This window comes from Paecilomyces variotii, assembly GCF_004022145.1.
Source record: "Paecilomyces variotii strain CBS 101075 chromosome Unknown C8Q69scaffold_8, whole genome shotgun sequence".
NCBI classification, from domain to species: domain Eukaryota; kingdom Fungi; phylum Ascomycota; class Eurotiomycetes; order Eurotiales; family Thermoascaceae; genus Paecilomyces; species Paecilomyces variotii.
The window spans coordinates 132,519-148,245 of NW_021167147.1; the positions used below are offsets into that span (position 1 = coordinate 132,519).

Consider the following 15,727-nt stretch of genomic DNA (forward strand, 5'->3'; position numbering starts at 1 on the left):
TCGATCCGATCTTTGACACAAGGTGTAAAACAATTAAGGTCGAAAACAGGACGAAGATTTGTCGACGATCTCCCTCTCACTCACTCACACTCTCTCCCTCTATCTCTCTCACATCTCACATTGTTGCTTCATCAAGCGTTGGGTGTCTGTTGAGAGGGTTGTTAGACTAGTTAAGTACCTGTTCTTGGCTTCCAACGCAAGCGGGCGATCGGCGAGCGGATAATCCGGCTCCTTATGCATCAATGATCACACTACTTGGTTTTCCACCTCTCTGACCATCTCGTCCTTCTCTCTGGCTTCCCGTCGCTTTTTTGCCCAGGTTCCCGTCCTGTTGCTCTGGCTGAGTATTCCTGATCACATTGCGTCCTCCAAGATGGGCTCTTTAGCCCGATTCTTCCGCATCCCGCGGCCAGAGGTGAGTGCGGGTTTGAGCTGAGCCGCCGGCTGTTTACTGACATCGCCACCCATCTAGACTTTCTTCTATGTGATGAGCCTGGAGACGGGCGCTTCTCTGATTACGCTCTCATTGCTCCTGAACAAGATCAGTGGTCTCTATGGCCTGCTTGCGCTGTTGACCGGATACCACCTTTCGCCGGTCCAGCTGTCCATGTATGTTTACTCGCTCGGGGCTCTGGGCCTCACGGCTTTCCTGTTCCCCCACATCCGGAAGCACTCGCCGCTACAATGTCTGTCGCTCGCTTGGTTTTATCTCCTGGATAGCTTGATTAATGCCGCCTACACGGCGGCTTTTGGTGTGACATGGTTCCTCGTTGTGTCTCAGCACTATCATAATGCGCCTACATCCGGTCCAGGAAGTGAGACCATGGAGGAAACTGCCGGGTTCACGAATCCAAAATACAACGTCTCTTCGGTCCAAGCCGCGGCCGGACCGGATGCTGGTGTTTTGTCACCCGGACAGGGTGCTGTGGCTGCCGCGCACCCTGCCACTGCGCCGGCTGGTAGTTTGGGGGCGACGGCGCAAGGCGTTCCTAGTCTAGGGCACGGTGTTCTTCAGCCAGAGAGTTTCCAGAGTATCGGGTTCATCTGTGCTCTGTGGGGAATCCGCATCTATTTCGTCCTGGTCATGTTGGCCTTCGCTAGACACGCGCTTCGTCAATACGTGGCCACGGGGTCACCTCGTCATCACCAGGTTCCTACCCACAGTCGCAATGTGTCTGTGGCCAGCTGTAACGCCGAAATCGATCGAGATCCGTTCTCCGCACGCAGTCCAGATGGACAAGGATGGCAGGGAAAGCTGGGCCGTGCTATGGTCAGGTTCCCTCGAAGCTACTGGCTTGGCGGGCCTGATGATGCCAACTGGGCGAGCGCAATTGGTCGCAGGTTTCGCAGACGAGGTGAAGTTAATACTGGACCGACTGAGAGAGAACGACGGCGACGCTCGGGTACTGGTCCACCACTCCCTTCGCAAACAGTGGTACAGGCTGCCGCTTTGCAACAGCCTATCCAAGTTCAAGGGATGCATGTGAAGATGCACGACTGGAACGATCCCAGGTGATCCGTCATCTATGGGAATCACAAACCGGCCGTGATACTGACCTATACTGTCCCTGATCACTCTCGGGCACAGACGTTCCCTGGACCGCTGGCGCGTTCGCGTGTTACCATATACCCCATCGCCATCTTGCATCTTTCTCTCTACTAGTCTGGGAGAATAGACCATTTTCGTTTCTGTCTCTTCGTCTTCGATCAGACACAGTTGCGGCCGGGTGCTTATGAGCCATCCCGCTCCGGCCATAATGCCTTTCGTCGTCATTCATCATCATTATCATCATCATATTTTCCTATTTTGTTCATTATTGCACATGCCGACATGACCTGCATAAATAGTGGATGGTCGGGTCAACTGGGGATTTCATGTTGCGCGATTTGTCTCCATATATACTCTTCTACCACCCGTTCTTCCATGGCTATAAGATCCGTGCGGATGTTCTCGTGCGGACGGGCCTCACGGTAATGGTCTAGTTGTACATTGCTTTGGAAAGATATCCAGGGATTGTCTCAATCAGCGCTGGGCTTTGTACATAGTATGTTGGACACTGGGAGAGGGTTTCATGGCGTCAACGGATCTGGGTTATTTCGCTTATCAGATGTAGTCAGTTAGTACTCGATATAATCGGTAACTGACAACACCGAGAATGGTCCGAAAGGGATTTTTAGCTCGAATATACTTGTGATAGTTACACATCAATGACAGTGATTGTCTCAGCCAGTCATGATGCTTATGATACACATGTCGTCAGCGTAAACTTTCTGGCAGCAAAACCCGGCTTGCAGCGTACCTTTCCTGTACGGGCTTAATAGGTAATGTCCAGAGCGATTGCGTGCTTGCGTGATTCTCGCCCGAGAGGTTATGAGGGCCGTCTTGGCCCGGCAACCGCCCGGATGGGAGATGGGCTGACAACCTATCTAATAATAATGCAACATGCGGGGCATGAAATCACATTGCAACTGAAGACCGGTTTCTAATCAATAATAATACTTCAATAGTTAATGATGTGTATTGTGAAACAAATTGAGTGCTGCCAATTAACTATCATGGCAAGTAATGAATAATACATGAGATGTTTTATTTTATTTTATTTTATTTTATTTTCATTTCCTAGAACTTTGCATGTTAGAATGAAAATGGGACCAAGCAGTTATTATTATTATTGGGTGTCCCCTCAGAACCCCTCATGAGGGCAGCAGTGTTTGGTCAACTAGATATACCTAGGTAAGTAACTTACTCGAGGAAAAAAAAAAATAGTCTAGATGAATTCTTCAAATATTTCCCCTCACGCTGGTCTGGACGTGAGCGGGTTGACTGTCGTGGCCGACACCGCACCAAATCCCGCCTAGGCCGGACGATACGGCCAAAATTACGGCTCGATACGACGCAAATACCGATACGACGGGCTGCGATACAGTCACGGGACACCGAGCCTTTCCCGAAGCGGCGTGTTTGCAACTCGCGGCCGCTGTGGTTTGCATCGATGTCGTGATCGGGAGCCAATGAGAAACCTGCTGATCCAACCCGAGGGCGGACAGTTGAGAGGCAGGACGGAGAGAGGAATTCTGAAAGGCGTGGATATTTTCTCTTCTCTTTTCTCTCCCCTAGACTCATCTTCCTCTGCGGCAAAAGGACAGTGTCGTCGCGAGGAGAAAATCTGTGACTCGGGTTCTGGGTGGTGAGCGTGCCATTTTTATATATACCCTGCCCGCTACGTTGGATTTCATTCTATGCGGTGATCTCCACTGCCGTACTATATTTTTGCGTACCCCTCTTCCCCTACCCAACTGTGCTGTAAGAAGTGCAGGACATATTGGTCAATATGGGGTCTATCTCGACGGCCGGAGAAGCTGGTGAGTGTTACCTCCTATCTGAAACGCATCTGGAAGTTCAATTCTGGAAAATGCTGTTTCAATCGATCTATATTTGGATGGTCCGTGGCTGATGAGTATCTTTTGCGCAGTGGCGAGAATCGCCTACCTTGCCAGTGATGTCGTCCTCTCCGTACAGCCGTCTCTGCGGACGGATTCGCAGTTCTCCAAGTCTCTCAACAGCCTGAAGGCCAAGGGTGCCTCTGGCTTGATTTCCAAGGCCGCTCCTGAGGTGAGTTTCTCGTTGGAGTTGGATCTGGTCCATGCCATACCATAGTTCAGGACGCTGATTTTTCAAATCAGGTACGAGCTGTGAGAGAGAATGCGGACCCTCTCCTTTCCGCTTTCTATCCTCTTCAGTCTGGAAGCATTGTTTCTGTTACGACTTCTTCCAATGTTCTCCTTTCTTCTATTCCCCACCTTTTCCGTCTGGCGAATTATCCCATTGTCATCCACGTCGCTCTCGACGCATCTCCCTTCCCGGATTACTCGGTTATCAGCTCGATCCGCCAGTGTGGCTTCGCGTTCCTGCAGTCAGAGACCCTCCAGGAAGCACAGGATATCGCCTTGACCGCCCACGCCCTTGCGATCAAGTCTGGAAAGGGTGTCATCCATTTCTTCGATCCCGCCAACTCTCAGGCTGATAACGCCATCGCGGAGGAAGATATTGAGGTCGTTAAGAAGGTCCTGGACTTGGAGGGAGACAAGGCAACCCACGTGTCTGGCACTGGAGAGCAGACCTTGTACACGGACTCTGGTCGTGCGGCTACCGTCGAGGAGAAGGTGGAGGCTGCCCCTGAGGCCGAGACCGAAGGCGCGGCCGCTCTTCCAACCCCAGCAAAGAGCCCCGTCGATTCTACAGATGCCTCGTCTGTTGGTTCTTCCAAGCGGGACAGCAGTGTCGACAGCCGTGCTCCTAGCTCTACCGCAACGACCGTTGATGTGGCTGCTGCACGACCGGTCAATGCCGCTGATGTCTTCGAGTTCACCGCACAGATCTGGGAGACTCTCTCAAAGGCTACTGGCCGCAGCTACCACGCTGTCGAATACACTGGCCCGCACAACGCCAAGTCTGCTATTTTCATCTTCGGTTCGACAGGAGTCTTCGTTGATGCTCTGGAAGGTGCCAAGGACCAGCCGGAGCTGCAGAATGTTGGAATCATCACTGCTCGTCTGTACCGTCCTTGGGTCGGTTCTCAGATCTCTAGCTCGATCCCCGCATCCGTTGAGAAGATCGCCGTGGTGGAGCAGGCGCGCAAGACCACTAGATGGGGTCCTGCGTTCTTGGATCTGCTCTCGAGTCTGAGTCCGTCTCAGGCTCCGCGCCTCGTAGCATACAGACTCGGTTATGTTGAGCCCTCTACTGCTGTTCAGGCTCTCCGTGGTATTCTCCAGAACCTCGGCTCTGAGACCCCGATCCAAAACCTTGAGATCGGCAGCCACAAGGCTCCTCTTCAGAAGGTCCCTGAACAGCCTGAGCTCGAAAATGCCTACACTAAGATCCTCCAGCAGTTGTTCAATGACCGACTCTATGTGGCGAACCAGCTGGCTTCCAACAATGCTGGTATCTCTGCTACTATTGCAGCTAGCCCTGAATATGGTTTCGGTTCATTGATTGCCAGAACGGAACACCGCGAACGACTGATCCGCGAGGTTGAAGAGGCAGCAAAGTCGGGTGTCTTCACTACCGAGACCCCCAAGAGCTGGTTGTCTAAGTGGGCTCTGAGTGCTAGAGATGCGGCAAAGGCCAACAGCCTTGCTCCTGACGTGATCTCTCATCTCTCCGTTGACGGCTCCAAGACCGCACAGGACCTTCTGCAATCCAAGCAGCTCTTTTTCAAGGAATCTCAATGGCTTATCGGTTCAGAGGCGTGGGCATACGATCTTGGAAACAGCGGTGTTCACCACGTCCTGGCGTCGGGTGCCAATGTTAACATGCTCATCATTGACTCGGAGCCTTACTCCGAGCGTGCCGCTGCTGACCCTACTCGTCGCAAGAAGGACATTGGACTGTATGCCATGAACTTTGGCAACGCTTATGTCGCATCCGTCGCCGTGTATGGATCCTACACCCAGGTTCTTCAGGCCATGGCGGAAGCCGACCAGTTCGAAGGTCCCTCCGTTGTCGTTGCCTATCTACCATACAACAAGGAAGATGATTCTCCTCTGACTGTCCTTCAAGAGACTAAGAAGGCTGTTGACCTTGGTTACTGGCCTCTCTACCGTTGGAACCCTGGTCAGGAGGAGAATGGCGAGCCCAAATTCTCTCTCGACTCGGAGCGTATCAGACGCGAGCTTGAGGATTTCCTGCGTAGGGATAACCAGCTCACTCAGCTGATGAAGCGTCACCCTAACTTCTCCTCAAGCTTGTCTGAGTCTTACGGCACTGAAGTTCGCGCTCTGCAAAAGCGTAAGGCCAAGGATTCGTATGAGAAGCTCCTCGAAGGTCTCTTCGGTGCTCCTCTGACTATCTTATTCGCCTCTGACAACGGTAACGCACAGAACTTGGCTAAGCGCCTGGGCAACCGTGGACGTGCTAGGGGTCTGAAGACTACGGTCTTCGCTATGGACGATTACCCGATTGAGGACTTGTCTACTGAAGAGAACGTCGTTTTCATCACCAGTGTTGCAGGTCAGGGAGAGTTCCCGCAGAACGGTCGCTCCTTCTGGGAGGTTGTAAAGAACTCGGGTGACTTGGACCTTTCTTCCATCAATTACTCTGTCTTCGGTCTTGGCGACAGCCACTACTGGCCTCGCAAGGAGGATAGGATCTACTACAACAAGCCCGCGAAGGACATTGATGCTCGTGTTTCCTTCCTTGGTGGAAGAAAGCTCACCGACATCGGACTCGGTGATGACCAGGACCCAGATGGTTACCAGACTGGCTACTCTGAGTGGGAACCGCGGTTGTGGAAGGCTCTTGGTGTGGACAATGTCGAGGGTCTCCCTGAGGAGCCTGCACCGCTCACGAACGAGGATATCAAGGCTCAGTCTAACTTCCTCCGTGGTACTATCGTTGAGGGTCTGAATGACGAGAGCACTGGTGCTATTTCTGCCAGCGACCAGCAACTGACCAAGTTCCATGGTACTTACATGCAGGATGACCGTGATGTCCGTGACGAGCGCAAGGCTCAGGGCCTTGAGCCCGCTTATTCCTTCATGATTCGTTGCCGTCTTCCTGGTGGTGTTGCGACTCCTTCTCAGTACCTTCAGATGGACGCAATCAGCAGTGCTCATGGTAATGAGACCATGAAGCTGACTACGAGACAGACGTTCCAGTTCCACGGAGTCGTCAAGGGCAAGCTTCGTGCCGCAATGCGCGCTATCAACAAGGCCCTGATGACCACTATCGCTGCTTGCGGTGATGTCAACCGTAACGTCATGTGCAGTTCTCTGCCCGAGCTGTCTGGTTATCACCGAGAGGTTCACGCCGTATCCAAGAGGATCAGCGACCACCTCATCCCTGCCACCACCGCCTATCACGAAATCTGGCTGAAGGATGACAATGACAAGAAGATTCAGGTTGCTGGTGATGCTGTTGTCGACCATGAGCCTCTGTACGGCCCGACATACCTTCCCCGAAAGTTCAAGATCACTATTGCCATTCCTCCTCACAACGACACTGATGTCTATGCTCATGATATCGGTCTCATTGCTATCAAGGGCGCTGACGGACATCTGGAGGGTTTCAATGTCCTTGTCGGTGGTGGAATGGGCACAACCCACAACAACAAGAAGACCTACCCGAGAACCGGCTCTATGCTCGGATTCGTCCCTGCTGATCAGACTCACCTTGTTTGCGAAAAGATCATGCTTGTCCAGCGAGACCACGGTGACCGTAAGAACAGAAAGCACGCGCGTCTGAAGTACACCATCGACGACATGGGCCTGGACGTCTTCAAGAGCAAGGTGGAGGCTATTCTTCCGGAGGGTGTGCAGTTCGCTGAGCCTCGTCCTTTCAAGTTCGTCTCCAACATCGATACATTCGGATGGCAGAAGGATGAGAAGGGCCTGAACCACTTCACCTTCTTCATCGAGAACGGTCGTATTGAAGATACCGCTGACTTCCCCATGCGGACCGGTCTGCGGGAGATTGCCAAGCTCAACAAGGGAGAGTTCCGCCTCACTGGTAACCAGCATCTGATCCTTTCCAACATCGAAGATGCCGATCTTCCTGAAATCAAGGCTCTTATGGCCAAGTACAAGCTGGACAACACTTCTTTCTCCGGCCTCCGCCTTTCTTCCTCTGCATGTGTGGCCTTCCCTACTTGTGGTCTCGCTATGGCTGAGTCTGAGCGCTACCTCCCTGTTCTCATCTCCAAGCTCGAGGCTACTCTTGAGGAGAATGGCCTTGGCAAGGAGAGCATCGTCATGCGTATGACCGGTTGCCCTAACGGCTGTGCCCGCCCTTGGCTTGCTGAAGTGGCCTTCGTTGGTAAGGCTTACGGAGCTTACAACATGTACCTGGGCGGTGGTTACCACGGTCAGCGTTTGAACAAGCTCTACCGCGCATCCATCAAGGAAGACGAGATCCTTGACATCATGAAGGATCTCTTCAAGCGTTACTCCTTGGAGAGGAAGACGGCCCCTGGTCAGGAGCCTGAGAGGTTCGGTGACTGGTGTATCCGCGCCGGTATTATCAAGGAGACGACGGAAGGCAAGAACTTCCATGAAGGAGTAAGTCTAGTTTCGAATCGCTGAATTACATGGTCGATGATCACTAACAGTTAAATAGGTTGCCGAAGAGGACGAGGAAGAGTAAAGCATCAGGATGGCATTGTCAGTGTCGTTTTGTTTGGGATGATCTTACGCCCATTTTATTTTATTCTATTCTATTTTTTGGCATAGCATTTTGTATATCCGCATGTCGCCGTATGACATTGTATATATCGTACGAAATTGATCATGAAATCATTTATCACATTTTATATTGGATAGAGGAGCTCTTGGGAGCTTTTCCTGCCAGGTAACTAGCCACTGCGTTGAGTCTGTAGCCAAAACCCAACATTGCCACAAAATTTATTGTATGGGGAACCTAGTCGGAATAGGCTGTTTCATGGCATCGAAAGAATAAATTCTTGTCTCGAGGTTCTATGCGGGCTACTCAAAAGAAAGTGTACTGTACATAACGCTGCCGAGGACGGCCAAGCTGCCGTTATCGATAAACCCAGAAAAAAGTTACTGCCGCCACTTCGGACTTCAATGTCCCTCCGCAAGAAGTCCGACAAGATCTCCTCAACGCCTTGCGCCAATGGACTTGCGAGTTTAATGCTCATGTAACAAGAACTTCGACATTCTAGTTCTTCATTTTTTCGTGACTCCATCGTCTCCTTCGAATAAACACGTTTGTGCGGGGTCTTCCTGCACTTTGTTCGGCGTTGAACAAAGCTTTCCAGGCATCTTCGCAAATCCTCAGCTGGAGAGATAACTTCTCAAGCCACACTGTTCTGAATCAGGCATTGAAATATACCTCCTCCCTTTTAGACTGTCAGCAGATTCTGCCTAGCTGGAACCGCACCACCATGACGGATTCCGATCCCGTCGTCGCGTCCTACGACGTCTACCTTACAGATTCTCAAATATCCCGCTTCGTCCTACAGTACCTCGACAGGCCCACGAACCGCGCATACGATGAACGCAACAATCAGAAGCCCACTATGATGCGATTGAAGCCCCAAACGGGTCTCGTCGAGGTCGACGTCCCCATTGACACGAGGGTAAATTACGACGTTGGCAAAGGACTACGATACGGAGATGCGCTGCGGAAAAGCCGCGTTACGAGGGAAGGGGGTGCATATGGAATGGCTGGAGGTTTTCAGGCCGGAGGTGCCGTGGCCGGTGCGGGCAGCAGGGTTAAGATTGAAGGAGGTGATGCGGAGGCAGCGGAATTATTGGATGAGAAGAAGGGCGATGGCGGTGCTACTGTACTGCGCACGCAGACTCTAGGTGGAAGGATTAAGCCTCCGGAGGATGGTGATCCTGTCTATATGCTGGGTGCTTTTCGAGGAAGTAAGTTTTCTTTGACGATGACTCTATGTACGGCAAACTGACGAGGTCTTCTTTCTTGATTAGGTGACCTTCACCTTTCCCCGGTTTCTGCAGTGGTACAGTTACGTCCTCAGCTTCACCATCTGGACGCTTCAGAGGAAGTTTCTTCGAAAGGAAGAGGGGCCAGAGCGAAGAAAGACATTGAAGAAGATACTCCGACGCGGTCAGCAGAGACTGAAGCGCGGGCTATCGACGTGAAAGTCAAGTCAGCAGAGGGTGGAGAGGCCTTGATTCCCGGTAACCTCGATCTCCTCAAACGAATGCAAGATGAGCAATGGACGAGATATGACTGGGTTGATGCAGAGGTAGGATATGTCTAGTTCTATATGGTAAAATGGTAAAAGAACCTAACCTTTGCTAACACGGTCAACAGACTCAAGACGCATGGGACAGATATGAGAGCTACATGATCCACCAACAGCCTGAAGAACTACCGCAACTGCACTCTGCTATCAGCAGCGAAGACTATCTAGACGGCATGAGCGCTCCGCGAATAGATCCCGCCCATCCGGAGCTGAGCGGTTGGGCAATGAAGCAGAACCGACAGAAGCAGAAGGAAGTGGGAAGTGATGTCGAGGAGGGATGATGGGAGAATCCTTGTTTACAAAACAATTCATTTTGCATCTTCAGCGCCTGGAACAGTTACAACCGGTGGCAAACCGTCTTTCAGCCTCTATCATACGGAATTAGTTAAGTTAGCAAAGGCACAGAGTAGAATCTATGCATTAAATGCTTCACCGCCGGGAGAGTTGCCGCCAACCAACATCCAGAGCAGAAAAGGCGGAATAGACCTGGAACCCATTGTGTGCAGGTCGCCACCTTGTTAGTCCAAAAGAACATCCATTCTGCCAGTGTCAGTGGATCCGATTGAGTCGCGCGATAATAATATAGGGCGATCAATTCCTTAACAATAATGATTATTCTTCCACTAGCAGTTCCAGTCTCTGTTGGCCAATCAGACACGGTAAGAAACGCGTCCAAAAGGGCGACAGATATAATCACGTGACCTCACGTGCATTATCGGCGTGAATCTTTTTTCCAGTCTCGCCTCTCCGTCCGAAGTAGCTGTCCTCGTGTCTTCCGTGTCTTCGATCCCCGTCTCCTTTTGCTCTGATTCCAGACAGGCGGAGGCTGCAGGACATCAGAAAGATCTCGAGGTCTTTGTCTTGCTGCGGGTGGCATTCCTTTTGATCCAATTCAATACCCGTTGCACTCCAGCCGCTTTTTCCGCTGTGTTTTTTTTTTCCTGCTTTTCTTCTGGGTTATTTTTTTTTCTTATATTCTCCGATTCTTGATAATATTTTAACCTTTCTTTATCCTTAATTCCTAAAATCAACGGCCAGAAAATCATGTTGCGAGCAGCGACTCGCCAGAAAGATGCATTGCATCGCCTGCGACGGTCAAGTGAGCGGCTGGCCCTTCCATGGCTTTGTCCGGCGGTGCTACGACTTCAATCCCAATCGTCCGCATCGGCCTCACTAGCCACCTCGTCGTCGACAACTACGAAAGAACGATCACGTCGACCATCCTTCCAATCGAGACGAAGTCTTGCCACAGCCGCAGACCCTTCGACCGTCGAACAAAGCAGGTACAATCCATTCGAGAGCAGCCAGTACTCTGTGGGAGGCAGTTCGGAAGGTTCAAATCATTGGGTTCCGCCGGCGTTTGTTGCTCCAGGGGAATTCGATGCGTCTTCTATCGTCATTGTGGAGGATCTGCTGCAGACGCAGCCCAGGGTCCTCAGGAAAATAAAGGGTATCGGTGGTGATGCGGAGGAGATGATGGCAAATCTCGACGTCTCCTTGAAAATCGGAAGATTCGATCGTGCCTCCGCATTGATTCACCGCCTAGGACAGTTTTTCCCTAGTGGCTCGCCGGAGTATCTCGATATTCACAATCGCTACTTGCAGTCCGTTGTGTCGCACATGATTTTCACCAGACAGAACGATATGGTTCTGCCGGTCCAGCGCTGGTTTGAGGTGGATATGCCCAAGGGAGGTGTTACTCCGGATGCTACCACATATGCTTCGATGATCCGGATGGCACTGCGTATGCTACACGGTCCCAAGCGCGACCGCACTGTACGAAGGTATTGGGAGATGGCCAAGAATGCGGAAATTGAGGAGGAGGTACTCGCAGTTCCTGTTCTTTCGGAACTGGAACTCGGTGAATTGTCAGAGGTAAGTTCTATTTTTATGAGACACTAGGAAGATCCGATCTTCTAACCCATTGATAGATCTGTTCTTCCGACCTGCAGCGTGTTGCAATTGGGAGCATGGATTTCGGTAGCGCCAAAGAACCAGCCGTAGCCGAAGATGAACCCGCCGCTATCCGCCAGACGAAACAACAGGGTTATGGTTTAACGTCACTCCACGATTCGCTTTCCTTGTTCCAAGGCAAAACCTCGGTCCCAATGCCGGCCGATTTGGACCCAAACGACCCGGAGCAGATGAAATACTATCAGCAAATGAGAGAACGGCAGTTAGAAGCTGACGCGGTACGATCTGCTGTGCAACGCTGGCAGCAGGAGATGGAAGACATGAAGAAGCTTGGCATCTCCACGGCTACTCAAGGATCGCGGCTCCGTTCTATCCTCAGTCAGTGGCATGCTGATCTAGTTAAGGCTATTCACAAGGAGCTGGAAATGGTTGAACAAGCTGAAGCCAATCCGACGCGCACAGTCAAACAGAGGGAAAGATGTGAATATGGCGTTTATCTCAGACTCCTAAGCGCTGAGAAGTTGGCGGCTATCGCTATACTCGGCAGCATGTCAGTCTTCAGTCGAGCTGGTGTAGAGAAGGGTATTAAGACCACTTCTCTTGTCACAACCATTGGTAAGGATATACGAGATGAGATGCTAGCAGAACGTGTTATGGAACAGGATGCTCAGGCCGATACCCGACGTCGGAAGATCCTTGGTGAAATCCTCGCCAAGCGCAAGCAAAAGACTGGGCGCAGCAGATGGAAGGCCCTTGTTCGCCAACTGGAAGAGACAACGCCAGCGGTGATGTGGCCAGTGAGAGTCGAGGCGAAAGTTGGAGCGGTCCTCATGAGTCTCTTGGTTGAGGTTGCTAAAGCCCCAGTCGAAATGGAGCGCCCAGAAACCAAGGAGCGCGTTATCAGTATGCACCCTGCTTTTAGCCACAGCTATAGGGTCAGCAGGGGAAGACGCATTGGTCTGATCAACCTTCATCCGGAAATCATCAAGAAGGTGACGGAAGAACCACCAGTTGACCTTATTTCCCGACTTCTCCCTATGGTATCGGAGCCCAAGCCATGGAAAGGACCCAAGGATGGCGGGTACATCACATACAATACCTCTATGATGCGTGCCACCCCTGGAGACTATTGGCAGCCGGCCTACCTGAAAGCTGCCATTGAGAATCATGGATTGGAGCAGCTGCGTTCTGGCCTCGATGTCCTTGGGAAAACACCGTGGATAATCAACCGGGATGTTTTCAATGTCATGCTCGAGGCTTGGAATTCCGGCGATGCTGTTGCCAACATCGCTCCGCTAGACCCCAACTTTCCTTTGCCCCCTAGGCCCTCTCCTGATGAGGGTCCTGAAGCCGAGGCCAAGTGGAGTTATGAGGTCAGAGAACTCGAGAACAAGCTCGCCGGATTCCATTCCAACAGGTGTTTCCAGAATTTCCAGATGGAGATCGCTCGTGCCTACAGAAACGAGACATTCTATCTTCCTCATAACATTGACTTCCGTGGCCGTGCTTATCCTCTCCCGCCGTATCTCAATCAGATGGGTGCCGACAACGCCAGGGGCCTTCTCCTCTTCGCTAAAGGGAAGGTTCTCGGCGAAGGTGGTCTGAGATGGTTGAAGATCCACCTTGCAAATCTCTTCGGTTACGACAAAGCGAGTCTTAAAGAGCGAGAAGAATTTACCATGCAGCATTTGGACGATGTGCTTGATTCAGCTAACAACGGGTTGCATGGCAAACGTTGGTGGCTTGAAGCAGAGGACCCATGGCAGTGTTTGGCAGCGTGCTGTGAGCTAAGGAATGCTCTCAAACTTGCGGATCCGACTCAATACGAATCGAGATTACCGGTCCACCAAGATGGGTCTTGCAACGGACTGCAACATTACGCAGCTCTGGGTGGAGACGTTGTGGGTGCTCAGCAGGTCAACCTGGAACCCTCTGATCGACCTTCCGATGTCTATACTGGTGTGGCTGAATTCGTTAAGGCCGAGGTTGCCAAGGAGGCTGCTGAGGGCGTTGAGATCGCGAAGAAACTTAACGGAAAGATCACAAGAAAGATCGTCAAGCAAACAGTCATGACCAACGTCTACGGTGTGACTTTCATCGGAGCGACTAGGCAAGTTCGCAAGCAACTAATCGACTATTACCCCGAGTTCAGCAAGGTAGAATACAAAGATGCCTCGATCTATATAGCCAAGAAGATCTTCCAGGCTCTGGGATCAATGTTCACCGGTGCCCATAAGATTCAGTACTGGCTTGGAGACTGTGCCACTCGTATCACGTCGTCTCTTTCACCCGAACAGATCGAGCAACTCGCGCAGAAGACTCAGACCGAACCAGAAATGGAACTCTTGTCGAAAGATCAAGAGAAGAAGCGAGCGAAGGCAGCGGACCCAGCCTCGCACTTCCGTTCGACTGTCATCTGGACCACACCTCTGGGCTTGCCAGTTGTGCAACCATACCGCGTCAAGAAGAGCCGTCGGATTGCCACAACGTTGCAGGACCTCAGTATTGCGGATGCGTCATCGCACGATGTAGTGTCTAAACGCAAGCAGCTTCAGGCCTTCCCTCCTAACTTTATTCATTCTCTTGACGCCACGCATATGATGATGTCTGCTCTTGAATGTCATCGACAGGGCCTGACTTTCTCTGCTGTTCATGATTCCTTCTGGACCCATGCTTCCGACGTCGATGTCATGAGCCGCATCCTCCGCGATGCCTTCGTGCGCATGCACTCTGACGATATCGTCAAGCGACTTCACGCCGAGTTCCAGGCTCGTTATGGAAACCACATATTCCTTACAAAAGTGGACCGCAAGAGCCCGGTTGGTAAGGCTGTCAGCCAGTTGCGACGCGAGAACAAGATGCCTGCCAAACAGGCAAAACTGAATGAGCTCTTTGCGGAATACAAGAGACAGACACTGCTAAAGTCGGACGATCCCGAACTGCAACAGCAGGGTCGTGAGATGATAACCCCTGCAAGCATTTTCGAAGAGATGGGTGCAAAGGATGAACACCTAGAACAGGCTAGCAGTCTCGGAGAGAGCGCCGTTGGCCACGTTCCCAGTGATCTCACGGCTAGTAGCAAGACCAAAAATATCATGGAGACTGATCCCGCCCTGGAGAGTATGCTATCGGAGGTTGATCCTATGAGTACGGAACTTTTGTATGAGAGCTCCGACGCGGATTCCGATAGCGTCGACTTTTCAGACGCCGATACCTCGGAAACCCGCCGTCGACAGAAGGGTCCCTCTTACGAATGGCTATGGCTGCCAATGCGATTCAAGGAGGTGCCGGAGAAGGGGTCTTGGGACATCTCCCGGCTCAAGGACAGTACATACTTCTTTTCTTAACTTGGAGTTGGTCTTCAGTGTCCGCGTTTGTCATCAGAAGACAAAAGGCGACTGCATGCCGCCTTGTTGGGTTGTCTTCGATCCGCAATGTTTGTGTTTGTGTCTAGCATTGCGTCGGCGTTTCTCATGTTTGTTTCACCGCGAGCGAATTGCGGATTTTCGTTGGCTCTTTGGCCGACAAATACCTTCGACCTTTGTCTTATGATGGATGCCTCTTTGTTTTTTCTACAATCGACACCCCTCTCAAGCGTTCTTGGCTCATGTACAACTACATATTACTGTGGGATGGTGTTGTGGATCGACGATTGTTGAGCAAAAAATCAGCATGTATCTATATATACTTTGGGATATTCTCTGCCGATAGGCTGTATCTAGAACACACACGGGCAGAAACGATCTGAGAATCGAATGTATGATTATGGCATTTCAATTATCACTCTATTTCTGGTTATCATATTATAGCAAGAAAGATTACATTGCCAAGCCTGTTCACTATAAGGGCTACCAGGTTCGCATTACTGGATCCTAGTCAATGTAGTTATTAATATATCTGATGATATATCGACTGCTAGCCGACGAGAGCATTTCATATTGATCATCAGTTGTGAAAGTGCGATGCACCATCTGACCACGTGTGAGGTGAGCTGACCTGACCGTTCGATTCCTTTCTCTTCTTCTCCCGAACTGGAGGAGAATTATCTACGCCATACGACTCTCGCATGATCCGATCTT

General features: G+C 51.3%; 4 protein-coding genes across 4 annotated transcripts; all 4 read left to right on the forward strand.

Moving 5' to 3' along the window:
• Positions 1-120: 120 nt before the first annotated feature.
• Positions 121-1,568, forward strand: C8Q69DRAFT_307628 (Inositolphosphorylceramide synthase subunit Kei1-domain-containing protein). Its single transcript, XM_028627219.1, has 2 exons — positions 121-415; positions 473-1,568. The coding sequence occupies exons 1-2, from the start codon at positions 374-376 to the stop codon at positions 1,514-1,516; spliced, it is 1,086 nt and encodes a 361-aa protein (XP_028483523.1). The 5' UTR covers positions 121-373; the 3' UTR covers positions 1,517-1,568.
• Positions 1,569-2,937: 1,369 nt separating this feature from the next.
• C8Q69DRAFT_471816 (sulfite reductase [NADPH] subunit beta) lies at positions 2,938-8,309 on the forward strand. The gene is made up of 4 exons (XM_028630944.1): positions 2,938-3,363; positions 3,474-3,613; positions 3,685-8,058; positions 8,117-8,309. The coding sequence occupies exons 1-4, from the start codon at positions 3,333-3,335 to the stop codon at positions 8,141-8,143; spliced, it is 4,572 nt and encodes a 1,523-aa protein (XP_028483524.1). The 5' UTR covers positions 2,938-3,332; the 3' UTR covers positions 8,144-8,309.
• Positions 8,310-8,540: 231 nt separating this feature from the next.
• On the forward strand, positions 8,541-10,397 carry C8Q69DRAFT_471818 (DNA-directed RNA polymerase III subunit Rpc5). The gene is made up of 3 exons (XM_028630945.1): positions 8,541-9,390; positions 9,454-9,734; positions 9,803-10,397. The coding sequence occupies exons 1-3, from the start codon at positions 8,904-8,906 to the stop codon at positions 10,013-10,015; spliced, it is 981 nt and encodes a 326-aa protein (XP_028483525.1). The 5' UTR covers positions 8,541-8,903; the 3' UTR covers positions 10,016-10,397.
• A 112-nt stretch (positions 10,398-10,509) lies between these two features.
• Positions 10,510-15,449, forward strand: C8Q69DRAFT_419776 (hypothetical protein). Its single transcript, XM_028628379.1, has 2 exons — positions 10,510-11,609; positions 11,666-15,449. Exons 1-2 carry the CDS (start codon positions 10,779-10,781, stop codon positions 14,993-14,995), a joined length of 4,161 nt encoding a protein of 1,386 aa, XP_028483526.1. The 5' UTR covers positions 10,510-10,778; the 3' UTR covers positions 14,996-15,449.
• Positions 15,450-15,727: the final 278 nt, after the last annotated feature.

Bases quoted from the DNA above. Each gene is read 5' to 3' on its own strand.
- C8Q69DRAFT_471818 (XM_028630945.1), top strand. From the start codon at position 8,904: ATGACGGATTCCGATCCCGTCGTCGCGTCCTACGACGTCTACCTTACA. The intron at 9,391-9,453 runs GTAAGTTTTCTT...TTTCTTGATTAG, and splicing joins GCTGGGTGCTTTTCGAGGAA to GTGACCTTCACCTTTCCCCG. The intron at 9,735-9,802 runs GTAGGATATGTC...CACGGTCAACAG, and splicing joins ATGACTGGGTTGATGCAGAG to ACTCAAGACGCATGGGACAG.
- C8Q69DRAFT_471816 (XM_028630944.1), top strand. From the start codon at position 3,333: ATGGGGTCTATCTCGACGGCCGGAGAAGCTG. The intron at 3,614-3,684 runs GTGAGTTTCTCG...TTTTCAAATCAG, and splicing joins TTTCCAAGGCCGCTCCTGAG to GTACGAGCTGTGAGAGAGAA. The intron at 8,059-8,116 runs GTAAGTCTAGTT...ACAGTTAAATAG, and splicing joins GCAAGAACTTCCATGAAGGA to GTTGCCGAAGAGGACGAGGA.
- C8Q69DRAFT_419776 (XM_028628379.1), top strand. From the start codon at position 10,779: ATGTTGCGAGCAGCGACTCGCCAGAAAGATGCATTGCATCGCCTGCGA. The intron at 11,610-11,665 runs GTAAGTTCTATT...ACCCATTGATAG, and splicing joins AACTCGGTGAATTGTCAGAG to ATCTGTTCTTCCGACCTGCA.
- C8Q69DRAFT_307628 (XM_028627219.1), top strand. From the start codon at position 374: ATGGGCTCTTTAGCCCGATTCTTCCGCATCCCGCGGCCAGAG. The intron at 416-472 runs GTGAGTGCGGGT...CCACCCATCTAG, and splicing joins TCCGCATCCCGCGGCCAGAG to ACTTTCTTCTATGTGATGAG.